Here is a 14528-nt window from a genome sequence, read left to right as displayed (position 1 = left end):
TCCCAGCCACTCTTGTTTATTAGCATGTTTTGGCTTTTGGCCCAGTCAAGACAGCCATGGCAGCATGCGTGAGGACATTTGGAGTGCCAGACGTTCGTGTTGCCTCTCAAGTCTTCACTAGTGAAGATTGTGAACGCCAGTCACACTGAGGATTCACCTTCCACGTGTCTAGTTTTACAGGAGCTTCAGTATCCGAGTCGCGCTGATTGGCCTGGAGATTTGGACGGACCAGGATAAGATTGCCGTCTCTGAGAACCCGTACACCACGCTGAGCAACTTTCTGTCATGGAGAAGGAAGCAGTTCTCTCGGATTAGGAATGACAATGCCCAGCTGATCACGTGAGTTATTGTCGGGCATAGCTGGGGTGCAGCTAGAACACAACTGCTGTCTGCCCACCAGGGGGACTCTGCACTTTCCTTTGAGGGCCTTAGAGCTGTTTTAACATCCCTCTGTCTTGTAAAACTCCTATAAAGCTCAGGTTGGCGCCTATCCATCAACTAGTCCATTGCACAGGAACCAATTTAGAGTCACCATGTAATCTTACATACACATTTTGGGGTGGAGTACTCTGAAGAAGACCAACACAGAATCTGGAGAGAACATGCAAACTGTACACTGCCAGGTGGTTGAACCCAAGACCTTGGAGTTGGCAGGTGGCAGCGCTAACTTCAATGCCATTCCTGCTTTGACACTGAACACCAGACACTTGTTACTGTGGCAGATACAACCAAACCTGCAGGCACATTCACGTATTTTGTTCTGTTCTGTCACTTAACCCTGTGCCGGCCACTCTGTCTCCCAGTTTTCCCAGTTCCTAAATAAACCTCAGAACTTGAATGACAATGCACGAGTTGAAAACAGCAGTCATGATAGAAGTGTACTCTTGATTTTTTCAATCCTGTCTCAGCCCTGTGTGTGTTTTTTTTTTTTAACACTTCCAGTCCATCATCTTAAAAATAATTTTGGCTATGTGGCCACCAATAAAATCACAGCCCCTAAACGCTTCTTGGAAGGTCCTGAATAATAAAATCTGAAAGCGTAAGACCAGTAGACCACCTGTAGTGCTCTGTGAATGGCAGCACTGATCTCTGGCCATCACTGACCTGACCATTTTGGAATAAGTTAGTCCATTTGCAGTGGCAACCCTGCATAAGCAGTTTACAGTTCAGCACAGTAAGTAAAGAAAGGCACAAGAAAGTAGGAATGGAACAAGAATGTGGGGACATAAAAGCGTAAGGAGAGAAGACATGAATGACACAAGGCGTGGGCACAAACAGATACGTGCAGTATACGTGCTCCTCTATTCAAAAGACCTCCTGGTTAAATAAGTGATAATTGTGAGGCAGGATGAGGGCCAGGGACGTGTGGTCAGGGGAGGCAGGTGAGCCTCATGAAAAGTAAAAAAAATTAATAATGATAACATAAAATACATTTGTCCACCGGTCTGTACTATAAGTTTGTTTTCTGTATGATTCCAATAAATGTAAAAAAAATGTATAAATAAAATCGCTGAATTGGCGCATTTCCTGTTCAAATACAGGGGAGAAACGTGAGATGCAGCCCAACAAGCCTCACCTTCCCTCGGACTTAATGAATGTGTGTGACATATCTAGTCTTGCTGATCGGACATAAAACCGCAGTGAAAAAGCACAAAGTGAGGCAGACAGTACCGTGCCGCCCTGAAGGGGGTGCACGTGAGCTCAACAGGTGCTTGTTGCTGCTGTTCTTCTACGCCAGGGGTGTCGAACTCCGGGCCTGGAGGGCCGCAGTGGCTACAGGTTTTAGTTGTAACCCTTTTCCTAATCAGTGAGTAGTTTTCACTGCTAATTAACTCCTTTTCCCTTCATTTCAACAGTCCAGTTTTTAAGGATTCAGTCCTCTGAATTGATTTGTTTCTTCATTAAATGGCAGCCAAACAGAAATGAGACGTGAAACGAGCCAACAGATGAGCAGCTAAACTGGGATTTCAAACCAATTTCACTCCAAACAGTCTCTTAATGAGAAGCTGATTCTTGCTGTTAATTAAGCCCGTTATTTAATTCAATGGCTTGTTGCTGCTCTCATTCTGCCACAGCAGATATTTCCAAATCTGTTGATTTTTCTGTTTTTTCAAAGAACATTGCCAAAATGTTTTGGTGACCTGAGAGATCAACCTTACTGAGACCTTCACCTTTCTTTATTTTCAGATATTGTGTGATGGGCACAGGTGAGCTGGTCATATGGTGGCTTGTTTGATGTCTCATTATTGTTTGGCTACTAATTAAGGAAAAAGAGACAATTAAGGGGCCTGAGTCAAGTTAATCAAAACTAAAGCAAAAGAAATTAATTAGCAGTTAAAACGGCTCACTAATGAAGAAGATGGTTAGAATGAAAACCTGCAGCCACTGCGGAGTCCGACACCTGTGATCTACGCAGAGGCTCCGGGCGCCAATAAGTTAGCGATATCAGAAAGTCAAGTGCACTGCAGCGGCCCGTTTATTTTTATTTTTTGTTCCGACTGACTGCCAAAATAGAAGATTAAGACTTTTAAAACTAAAGGAAAATAAGGAGGACTTTTACGAGAAAGTGACGGAGATTTTCGTGGAGAAGGATAAGTGCATGTACTTCATTTACAAATAAACGTAAGACCATAAACGGCTTACAATTTTATAAAAAAATGGGATCAGACTAAGAAAAAACATCCAATATTTAAAAACTAAATTTTGACGTTAAAATAAAATTTTGTTTGTCTTGTTATCCTTTTGTTGAACAGACTGTATTAAAATTGATTAAAGCATCAGAATTAAAAGCTTTTGAAAACAATGAAAAAATTGAAATCGTTTTTGGTACACTACGCGGTACTTTCATTTGTATTGAATGAGTATGAATTGTGGAATTGCAACGGCAACTTTAGAACACATGGAGGGTGCAGAGCAAATGCGCTCTCTCCGCTCTCTCTCGCCGCTATAAATGTAACGTTTTTACTCATTGAAATATGTGCCTTACCTATGTGTGTGTAAAGAATGCTGATGAGATATGAAACATAACCAGTAGTCAATGTGCCTGCAGTCAATAAGCTACTCTTTTGGGTTCATATCTGACTCTGAAGGAGTCAGTGCCTCACCAGCCATGAACCTCACCGCACATCACTGCTGAGGGGATGTGGTTAGCAGCAGCAGGAGAGACCAAAGGTGAGGGCCACAGGAAATTCTGACAAAATACACGTCCAGTATCCTGTTACTGCTTGAGTGATGGGAAGTGATGGCTTTGCTTTTGATGTGCTAGAAGTGCTACTCAATGAGGGTTAATAAAGAAACAGACATCGCCGGTAAGAAGCTGAATTTCTAAGAATAACAAAAAAGGAATTAAATGTAATGCTGCTTATGTACGTAATAAAAATCCCCCGCCTCTTACCCTTGTGATTAAGCAAGTGTTCAAGTATCCCATCAGAGGACTCTTTATCTACTGTGTGAAGTGTGAACGTTTCTTTAGAATACCACTGCATTGTCAAACGTTCCAGTTATTCTGCTGAGTTTTGGAGTAACACATCTGTAGTAACCAGCCAGCCCACGAAGGCTGACCGTAGGGGTTGAAATCTGAAAATGTCCCAAGATTCAATGCAACTCTTCATTGGCCTGCCTTCTCCCTGTAGATCACTCCCTACATTGAGTTTTGTACAAGTCTACTTTACATGCTTTACATTAACAGTCACTCGAGTTTCTGACTGTCAGAAATGTCTTTGGAGATGTGACTAAAAATCGTGGGATGCACATAAATTAATTCATTCAATCACTTAATAGAATAACTACTTTCATCATAAAATATTAAAAAAAAACAACAACATTGTAATTCCACACCATGTTAAACAAGTTTCAAAAATTGTTTGAATCATTTATGTGCGCCCCATGATTTTATTTAGTCACATATAACCATGAAAATTGTGGTTAAAGAAAAATGTATTTTTTGCTTTTTAGTGCATTTATATACTTAAATTTTTTTAAATATAATTTTTCTTCCCTATATCCCCAAAGACTGCAGGTTAGGTTGACTGATGATCCAAAGCTGGCCGTGTGTGTACATGTGGGCCCATAAAGGAGTGTCTCCTGGTCCAAGGATGACACCAGTGTTGCTAGGAATGGCGCCACTTCATTACAGACCTGAGCAGGATGTTATAACAGCTTATACTGACCAAAAACCTCAGGAAATATTGAAGAAATATTGTATTAATTTCCAAAAATTAAAAAGGAATGCAGTTTTGTTGAAAGTGGGCCTACTTCTTTAAGCAATAAGTGGTGTGGGTAGTAGGTTGGGTATTAAGGGGGCTCCATTGTGAAGAATGCCTTTTAATTTTGTGTTTTTTTCCAGTGGCGTTCGCTTTAGTGGATCTACGATTGGCTTAGCACCTCTCCTGGTCATGTGCTCGGAGTACCAGTCTGGGGGCATCAACTCTGTAAGATGATTTTTTTCCCTCTTCTAATATGTGTATGCTTTGTCAGTGAATCCCCCCAGTTGGACACATATTTTTGCTTTAAGTGTTCAGGTTTCTTTACCTTGAGTATTACAGATGCCCATTTTAAAATGTCCTGAAGCGGCCTGTGTTCTGCGTGGTGTTTTATCTGTGCAGGATTACTCTCAAAGTGTTCTTGGTGTGGCAAGCACAATCGCTCATGAGATGGGACACAACTTCGGGTTGAACCACGACTCCGAAGGCTGCTGCACAGCTAATCCTGATGATGGCGGATGCATCATGGCTAAAGCCAGTGGGTAAGAATGTCTGCAAGCTTTACTACTGAATAGACTCGATGTGCCAAAGTCGTCAGTGTCAGAGTGATCAATTCCACCCTCAGACATCCATTCCCCAAGACGTTCAACCAGTGCAACAAAAGGGACCTCAAGACGTTTCTGGACTCGGGAGGCGGAAAGTGTTTGTCTAACATGCCCAACACCAAGACTATGTATGGGGGCCAGCGATGTGGCAATGGCTACCTGGAAGAAGGCGAGGAGTGTGACTGTGGGGAAGCCGAGGTAAATCCGACTGCATTAACCCAAATGGGGCTTTCAGATCAGTGATGTCAGGTTAATGAGTGGAGTGTTAGTGACTCCGATTTAAGAGGCTTCAAGTGCTGCCTGATGCCACCAGTCCTCAGAGTTATTCACCTCTTAATTTGGCCGCCCCTAGATGTCCTGTGGTGCTTCTCATTGTACATTAATGCTCTCTTTAAAGCCTGCAGCTCTAATGTCATTAATATCATTCATGGGCCGAGGTCCACCATTCCCTTAATTTTGATTTCAGACCAGGAATAAGTTGGTGATAATAGTGTAGGATGGTCAGCTTTTCTGTCAGGAGGGCCTGTCTGTGGGAACATAGCAATGGCACACACTTGACATCAATGGCCGATTCTGTCACATCAGTGGGGCCTGTTGATTTGTCTCTTTTTGCAACATGAAGCTCTCATGTCTACAATAGCTCCATTCATTGTCATTCTGTTTTAGCTTCAGCTTTTTGGAATGCTACACCATAAAATCCAGAAGATCTGCACTTCAGACCGCTTTGGGTCACATTTAAGAAGCTACCTCCATACCAAGCATAGGCATAGCCAGGAGGTCGGGTTTGAACATATATATGACAGTTCCAAGGGATTGATCATAGATAAAATAGTGGTTGATAGACTTTCTAAAATCCCACTGAAGTTAACTTCTGGGTACCCGCCAGTGACCAGTCCAGAACCTAACATCTCACACGTCTGCCTTCCTATAACCACTTTTGAGTCCCCAGATCCATTATGACCTTTGGACAGCTTTGCTGGTATAAGAGAAACTCATGATAAACCTGTGCTGTCTTACCAGGGCTGCATCCTTGACTCCAGTCATCCATCTTTTAGGTTGTTCATGTTGGTATTATTATTATTATTTTTTTTTTTTTTTGCTAAAATGTATACTAATATCCTTATCAACTTTTTAACTTGGCATGTTGTTTGGTCTTAGGTATTTCATGAAAAATATTTTGTAGTTGTCAATTAATTAATTAATGAACGCATTCATGTTATACTTCTGTTAGTTTGTAAGCTGGGCCTAAGGAGGCAGGGCCTCTTAACGCAGTATTGGTCATCCATTACTTAAGGGCCCAGCAAAAGGCATTCATTTCTAAATCTGATGTTTGGCTCCCTTGCTGTTAGGGTTGCGTTCTTTAATTCACAGTGTGATTTCAGATATTCCGGCTTTTTGATCCTTTGCTTTTGTTTAGTGGATTAGGATTTAGAATTAACATTTTGTTGTTAAAGGTTTTTTCTAATAGTTTTGACATTTTATTCAAGTACAAGTTCTGTGTTTCATTTTTTTTCTTTTCTTGACTTTTTTAATAATTTTTTTCAAATTTTGGACCTTTTTGGAATTTGTTTAAGAAAATCTAATTAGAAACTTTTTGGAAAGGCTTTGTTATTTGTGGACCAGGGGTTTTAACAGTTCCCCTCTCCTCTTTTGTAAAGTGGATGCCACAGGCCGGTTTTTGGAAGCTGTGTATTTTGGTTAGGCACGAATCAGAAGAAAATGCGCATCTGCACTGGTTTTTGTCCTCCATCCCCCAAAAATGTGTGTGTTTGGATAATTGGTGATTCTAAATTGAGTCAATGTGAGTGTGACGGTGTGTGATGAAGTGACACTTCATTGGGGGTGGTGCCATGCTGCTGAGATAGGCTCCACTCCCTCATGACCTTGAGAATGTTCTGTGAAGCATTGTGATCTGAGATATGAAAAAATAAACAGTAATCAGCGTGTCACTGTGGTCTTTGGCTCTGATTTTTATGGACATAATTAGATGTCAGCAACATACCGTACAAAACTTCTTAAATGAGACCACTAGCCAAAACCAGAGATTGTAACAATTAGAGCTTTGTAAATGAAGAAGATTAAAGCTAATGCAGGGTTTTAGGAACACGTTGTATGGCAGAAAAGTTAATGGAGGTTAATGGAGGTATTGTGTGGTGATGGTCAGCAGGTGGTTAATGGAAGCTAATGGTGATGCTGAGTAGTACTGGTCAGCAGATGGTTAATAGGAGATGATGTACTGTGTAGTAATGATCAGCAAAATGTATTCCCTTGTTTGATGTGTTCTGGAAAAAAGAGTAGCTCTCAATGTTTAAAAAAGTGAAACTGCCTGTTGAATATCAAGCGTTGCCCATGGACAGGTTGAAGTCATCTCCATCTGTCTGTGCCTAGGATTGTGTCCCCAGCTCTCCTGAAGGTAGACATGGCGTTGTTCATGTTATCCCCGTGTCGACGGGCTTTCTCTGGGTTGTAGGTTCAACCATAATCCTCATAATGTGCATCTCAGGCCCTTTAGCCACTCTAGATTAGCTCAGTATTGCAATTAGTGAAGGGGCAGTGTGGTGTTGTGGGTCCACAGCTCTCTTAGCAAAAGCCACTTTTAAATAAATGATCACCGCGATTGTGGCGTAGCGAGGGGGTGTGGTAGTGTGGCTGAAGCGGTTTCCCGGGTGGATTCGTGCTGCGGATGTTTCTCACCTAAGTGCACAGGAGAGGGACGGTCCGCTCCGTAATTGTTCCCGGGAAATGTTGATTGCCAAAGCTGCCACGTCCATTATAAAGAGAAGCCCGAGACGGTTAAGAGGGGTAGAACAAGAAAGGGAGAAAGAAGAGAATGGAGGTTGTGGAGGAATAGCAGGAAGCAGTGAGTGAGAGAGAGAAAGTCAGTGCGGGAGAACAAGCGAGCGACAGCTGAGCAGGCAGCCTGGGTGTTTGGCCGACTCCTGGGGGAGTAGTAGATGTGGTCGCTACCGTAGAGATTACTTTGAAGGACGGCAGTGACTGGAAGGCGGGTGACTCTCTGCGTAAGGCAGCGGGAGTCGGGACTTGGGACGTGGTGTCCCCAGCGTGAGAGCCTTGGTCGTTGGGGAATCCCAAGTCACTGTCAGGAGGAGTCGACCGGAGCCAAGGATCGGTAAGGCGACTGACAGCAGAAGCAGGCACAGAGAAGGTCAGCTGCAGAGAGAGCGTCTCGCCTGCTGCAGGGCCCAAATGGGAGTAGCAGGTGAGACGCTAGTGTAAAAGAAGCACCGGGCTTGTCATTTGTTTTAAAGGACTGCTTCCAGCAATGTTTTAACCTCGTTTTTAAAGGATTGTTTTTCTATTGTTTTTTTAAACCTCCACATTTCTTTTACGGATTATTTATTTATTGGAACTTTGAATCAATGCACTATTTGGACACTGCACTTTGTTTTGATTGTTTTAAAATAAAAGCACCTTTGCACATTTGTGCCCTCCCCTTGCTGTGTTGTTGCCTCATTGTTTAGCTCATCTCGGTAACATTATCGACAGTGTAGGGTTCAAGGGCTCCCGAACAGTGGATGGGAGCATGGAGCAGAACCCGCATCGTCACAGTCAGAATACATTACCACATTAGAGTTTGCTTCTGTAAGGTTACGACAAAAGCGTTCTGAAATGTCACATTTAAGGTGAGGTAGTTCTACTCCTTACTCATGGTGCTGAAAAATGGCAATGTGTTAGTACATGCAAGTAAGAACTGAACTGTGCTCTGTAGACATGACAACAGTGACCCTATAAACCTAAATGACCACTGAAGAGCCCACCAAAACATCACAGGACATTTGTTATGCCCAAAGGACTTCACACAAAACACTAGAATGAGAGGTAAAGAAGTGCCCAGATGGATTAGGTGAACTAAATGAATAATAAATGTCTAAACAAACAGCAAAGACAATACCCAAGTATGTCCTATATGGAACTGCCAACTCAGGCTTCTGCCCTGGTGGGCCAGAAGCACTTTGAGTTATTCTCCATGGCCTCACCAAATGCCACCCACACACGGCTTCTCACTTTCACTGCTGATGTAGCGGCTGCCATTTTGGCCTGCCAGTAGCTCTCAGTGACATCTGGAGATACCAGTCCCAGGTAGGCAGGCGCCAGTCCCATACAGTGCGAAAATGGGCCTCTGCTCCATTTCAGATGTCTTAAAATGTTTTTCAAACTATCTCAAAACATTTCAAGATATCTTTAAAAACACACAAACGTATATCTGAACATCACTTTCACATATCTGCAGAACAATTCAAGATATCTCAAATATGTTTCTAGATCTCTTAGAATAGCCTCCTGTCCATTTTCAGGTATCTGGAATGCATTTCAAGATCTCTCAAAATAACTTGTAACTCGTTTCAAGATATTGCAAATGTACTCCGAGATATCTTCAAATAGAGAGAGCACAGGAAAGTAGACAGAAAGGGACCGAGTTCTTCCGAGTTGACTTCATTGCAGATATTTTAAAATGCATGCAAGGTCAATTTTAGATATCTCAGAATGAATTTAAGATATCTTGATATGCACCTGCAGTTATTTGAAGATATGTGAACGTCTGTTTTAGATATCTTGAAATGCATTTGAGGTTTCTCAAAATGTATTGCCAATATCTTAAAAAGTAAACAGGCATATATTGAGATTTCTGGAAATGTGTCTTCTTAACACTTCTTAAAAGGTGAACTGAATAATAAGCTCTCTGAAATTCATTGTGAGCTATATCTAAATATTAACTTGCCCTGCCATACATTCAGCCTGGCCTGACACTCTCTGTTCACTTGCCTTTTTGAAAAATATAATCCCTTTTTAGATCTGACAGCCTCTTAAACTACTCTCATTTACTTCATTCTGTGAATCCGTTGTTCTCTGGGTGATTACAGTTTCTCAACATTAGCACAGGATAACCTCTTATATATAGTGAGGAGCAAAACGATTCATGCAGAAGAGAATTTTGCTTTACAAGAATGCTGCCAAATAAAATGGCGCTTTGCCACCAGCAAAACTCGGGCCATTGTCACAGGAAGAGAGGGATTTGCTCCTGTCTGTTAACGTTTTCTTGTATTAATTCCCACGCGTCTGTCTGTTGTTTAGTGTTTATATAAATCACCTACAGATATTTTGTTGAGCTGTGAGACTTGTGCTGTGGTTGTTCTGGTAGTACGATGGCCACTTTTCCAATTATGATGACAATTTTGCAGATCTCAGTCCTAAAGCTGCACCAGAAACAGAAACGACACTCGCCATTTTCCTCCATACACTTGGGGCTTTCGTATCCTCTGCCTCACCGGCAGGAATGGGTGCCTAAGAAATGCACACGATGAACTCCAGTGTAGCGCACTTTTCTGTGTTTTGGTGTGTCTTTGTGCATAAAATATGCAACATGTCACATTTTTAAAAAAATGCACCACACTCAGACATGGTAATGTGGCCGACAGCCATAGAAAATTCCTGATGTGACTGGTGTGCTGCAGACTGCCTGTGTTACGCAGCTGGGAAAAATGCAGAAGTGTGAACAAGGCTTTAGGGAGCAATATTCCTTATTTTTGCACCTCACCAAAAACGTAAAAAAGAAACTTTTTAAATGAGTTTCACGTTTCATGAATGCAAAAATCACACTTTAAAAAAAAACAATATGTGTCTTTGGCCCTGGACGCCAGGACTATGAAGGGATCAATAAAATTTATGAATGAATTGATGAAAGCCCACATTATGTAACTTTCACTCTCTTTGTTTGTGGTTCAGACGTAGCTATTGATTATTTTTCAACAAATATCCCAAACATATTTGCTGCAATAAACCAAATAATACAATTTATTCATAAGGATAAAAGTATATTGATATTTATAAGTACATACAGCCAAATGACAATAGCAAACTGCACAAACCATAAACCTGTGCTAGCTTAGTCTGAACTTTTTGTGTCCTATATGAGTTGTGATTTTTTCATGGTCAAGATGGATAAGCTCTTTAGCTAGTTATTAACTATTTAGCATCTGCACTGTGATTGTGGTGCTGTTTTTATGTATTTATTATTTTTTAGAATATTAGGACAATCTAGAAGAGAACAGGCCATTCAGCCCAACAAAGTTTGCCAGTCTATCCACTTAATTCTTCTAAAAAAAAACCATTAAAACATTAAGTTTAATTTGGAAAATCCCTAAAGTCTTAGTGTCTATCACACTACTTGGTAGCTTATTCCAAGTGTCTATTGTTCTCTGTGTAAAGTAAAACCTCCTAAAGTTTGTGTGAAATTTACCCTGAACAAGTTTCCAACTGTGTCCCCGTGTTCTTGATGAACTCATTTTAAAATAACCGTCTTGATCCACTGCACTAATTTCGCTTCATAATTGTAAACACTTCATCCTGTCATCTCTTAACCTTCGTTTGTTAAAATTGTAAAGGCTCAGCTCTTTTAATCTTTCCTCATAATTCATCCCCTATAGCCCTGCAGTCAGCCTAGTCGCTCTTCTCTGGACCTTTCTAGTGCTGCTATGTCCTTTTTGTAGCCTGGAGACCAAAACTGCACACAGTACTCCAGATGAGGCCTCACCAGTGCAATATAAAGGTTGAGCAGAACCTCCTTGGACTTGTACTCCACACATCGTGCTATATACAGTAACCTAACATTCTACAGGGAGATTCACTCGAAAGAGGCTCTGAATATTCTGTAATAACTCTCGCTAGCACAAAACAATCTGAACGAAACAACGTGCAATGTGCTCCTCAGTATATGGAACTTCGAACAAGCCAGGATGCCCCTGTGTCAGACTGATGAGGTAGGCGTCGGACATCCGTTGCAACGTTTAACCTCCATTTGCAACTTCTGGGTGCATACCGCTCGTACCCCTTCACTCAGTCACTTGACTTCCCATCAGGATGGTGGTGTAAAGTATTGAGCAGCGTGTCTTCATGGTGTGAACCTATTGGCTCACCAATTCGTTTAAGCCATGTCAGAATCAACTGGATGATTGTGAGGTAACGGAAGGTTAGTTCCAGCAAGATGGAGCAATGTACCACACTTTGGCAAGGAGCATGGCAGAAATGGAGTCCTTCTTCTGCAACAGGGTAATTTCAAAGGGGCTTTGGCCACCATGGTGGCCAGATCTGACACCACCAGACTTCTTCCTTTGGGGTATGCTTAAAAGAAAAGTCTATCAGAACAAGCCTGGCACTGTGGAAGATTTGAAGGAAAACATCCAACGTGAAATTGCTGCTTTCCTCCCCCCGATACATTCAAGAACATGGAGTACCATGTTGAAATGTGTCTGGCAGAAAACGGAAACCACTTCCAGCATCTTATGTAATGCAATCGATTACACATATGTCAAATATATAGCATATTTTTTTGGTTCAGATTGCTTCATCCTAACAAGTGTTACAACAGAATATTCGGAGCTTCTTTTGAGTGAATATCCTTGTATTTGCCTTCTTTAATGTCTCCTGAACCCTGTCCAGAAGTTGATTGCGCTGATAGAGTCCACTACGACTCCTAAATCCTTCTCATAAGGTGTGCTCTCAATTTTTAGATCTCCCATTATGTATTCAAACCTAACATTTTTACTTCCTATGTGTAATCTATACTAATAAAAGGCAAAGCCCTCACTGACTGACTGACTGACTGACTGACTGACTGACTGACTGACTGACTGACTGACTGACTGACTGACTGACTGACTCATCACTAATTCTGCAACTTCCCGTGTAGGTGGAAGGCTGAAATTTGGCAGGCTGATTCCTTACAGCTTACTTACAAAAGTTAGGCAGGTTTCATTTCGAAATTCAACGCGTAATGGTCATAACTGGAACCTCTTTTTTCACAATATACTGTAATGGACGGCAGCTCGATGGCCGTGGGAGGAGGAATTGAGTGTCACGTCATCACGCCTCCCACGTAATCACGTGAAAAGACTGTGAACGCAGTAGGGACAAATGAAGGAGGAGCCGCAAACAGCGAAGAACAAAAAATTCATTAAACAATTGAGAAGGGAGCGAGTGAAGCATACAAGCATGTTCATAAGGGAAACAAAGCACGGTGTAAAACGTAAGTTTAAATTAAGTTTATAGAAACGCTCCCGCTGCGGATTGCAATAACATATTCGCGAGATAAAAGTTTAATGAGAAGACACGAGGTATAAACGAACCACACGCCGTAGCGCAACGTTAGGGGCAACAGTTTCAACCATTCTATGATCTGCCTCTCGCAACTGAAAGACGGCACATGGCGGATGTTAGCCCACTTGCTGACCGCAACGTTAGGGGCTTCAACTCTGGCGCTGACGATATTCGATTCTCGAGTGGGGATGCAGTGAGTGTGTATGCCTGATGAGCCCAGAATTAAGGAGAAACACGTGTCGCATACTCTTTGCATTATTTGAAAGTAAACTATTAAAACCATTCTATGATCAGCTTCTGGGAACAGAAAGAGGGCACGTGGCGGATGTAAGGCGACTTCCTGATCAACCACAAGCGTAACTTGGCAGGTAACCATCCATAAAGTCAGATTGTGATTCAGAAAACGAATGCCATGAATTTAATTACCACGATCTACATACTGTCAAATAAACGAAACACACGCCGTAGTGGGACAGCTGTGAAAAGCGAGGTTCACAAAAAAACAAATCCTTCACAAATTGTTATTGGTATATTTTCGATCCGTTTAAAAAGGTTTTACTTTCTTCTTAAAAAATGAAAAGCAGTACTTCGCCGCAACAAAGCGCGAAAATTTGGCTATATATATCTGCTTCTCACAATTAAAAGAGGGCATGTGGCTGATTTTAGACGACTTCATGACCAAACATAAGTGTTAACTGCCAGGTAGGGTTACCACTTTTAATACAAAAAAATAAGGGACGCATACTGCAGCGGGTGCCACATCCCAGTGCCAACAGTTTGCAGACTCTACTTAAAAGACCCGCCCTCCTCACTGGACAGTTAAAAAGACCAATCAAACTAACGATGGCATCAAGTATTACCCAATCAAAAGTAGGAAAGGAGGCATCTTCATAAAATGCGTGTGGGATGATTTGCATGAGACGCTGTTTTAAAAAAAATGATTAAAAAAAATACGGGACAAATTCCGTCCCGTATTGATTCAAAACGGGACGCGCAATTTCATTCTCAAATACGGGACGATTCCGTATTTTAAAGGACGGGTAGCAACCCTACAGTGCCAGGTAACCACCCATACAATCAGATTGTGATTCAGACTAGGAATGCAATGAATGTAATTACCCCGATCTACATACAAGGCGAAAGTCTTGCAACATTCAAAGATGATGGTTTGGGATAAGTACACCATAGAACATAAAAGAGCTTATGAAGCCTTGAACCGAAAAAAGCAAGATCTCAGAGATCGTAAAAAAAAAAAATAGGAGGTAATGTCGTTTTACTTGCTGTAGATTTTAGTCAAACATTACCAGTTATTTCACGAGGGATACCAGCAGATGAACTCAACGCGTGTTTAAAATCCATGCTTCTCCCACGCTCGGTTATATGTCGCGTCTTCTCGGGTAGGTACACCAAAAAATGTATACATTTAAGCATGTAATGGGCAAACAAAAAATGAGGTATACCCGAAGGCACTGCAGTAGTACTTAATGTAACTTTACTTCTTAAATGTTAATGTTTTACTGTTTAATAATTTATACGCTTCTTATATGTTGTTCAAATTCTTTTATCAAAATACCAGTGACAGCACAATGCACGATAATGTGGAGTG

The 14528-nt window shown here is 41.5% G+C and overlaps 1 protein-coding gene across 1 annotated transcript in view; it reads left to right on the top strand.

Moving 5' to 3' along the window:
• adam19b (ADAM metallopeptidase domain 19b) overlaps positions 1–14528 on the top strand; it is a 58258-nt gene that overhangs the window by 22318 nt on the left and 21412 nt on the right. Inside the window, exons 9-12 of the mRNA XM_028812669.2 lie at positions 173–339; positions 4346–4430; positions 4605–4744; positions 4828–5005. Of these exons, the coding sequence (XP_028668502.2) occupies positions 173–339; positions 4346–4430; positions 4605–4744; positions 4828–5005 (570 nt within the window). The remainder of the gene's footprint in view (positions 1–172; positions 340–4345; positions 4431–4604; positions 4745–4827; positions 5006–14528) is intronic.

Source organism: Erpetoichthys calabaricus, chromosome 11 (assembly GCF_900747795.2).
Source record: "Erpetoichthys calabaricus chromosome 11, fErpCal1.3, whole genome shotgun sequence".
NCBI classification, from domain to species: domain Eukaryota; kingdom Metazoa; phylum Chordata; class Cladistia; order Polypteriformes; family Polypteridae; genus Erpetoichthys; species Erpetoichthys calabaricus.
This window is presented reverse-complemented; position numbering and strand designations above follow the sequence as displayed.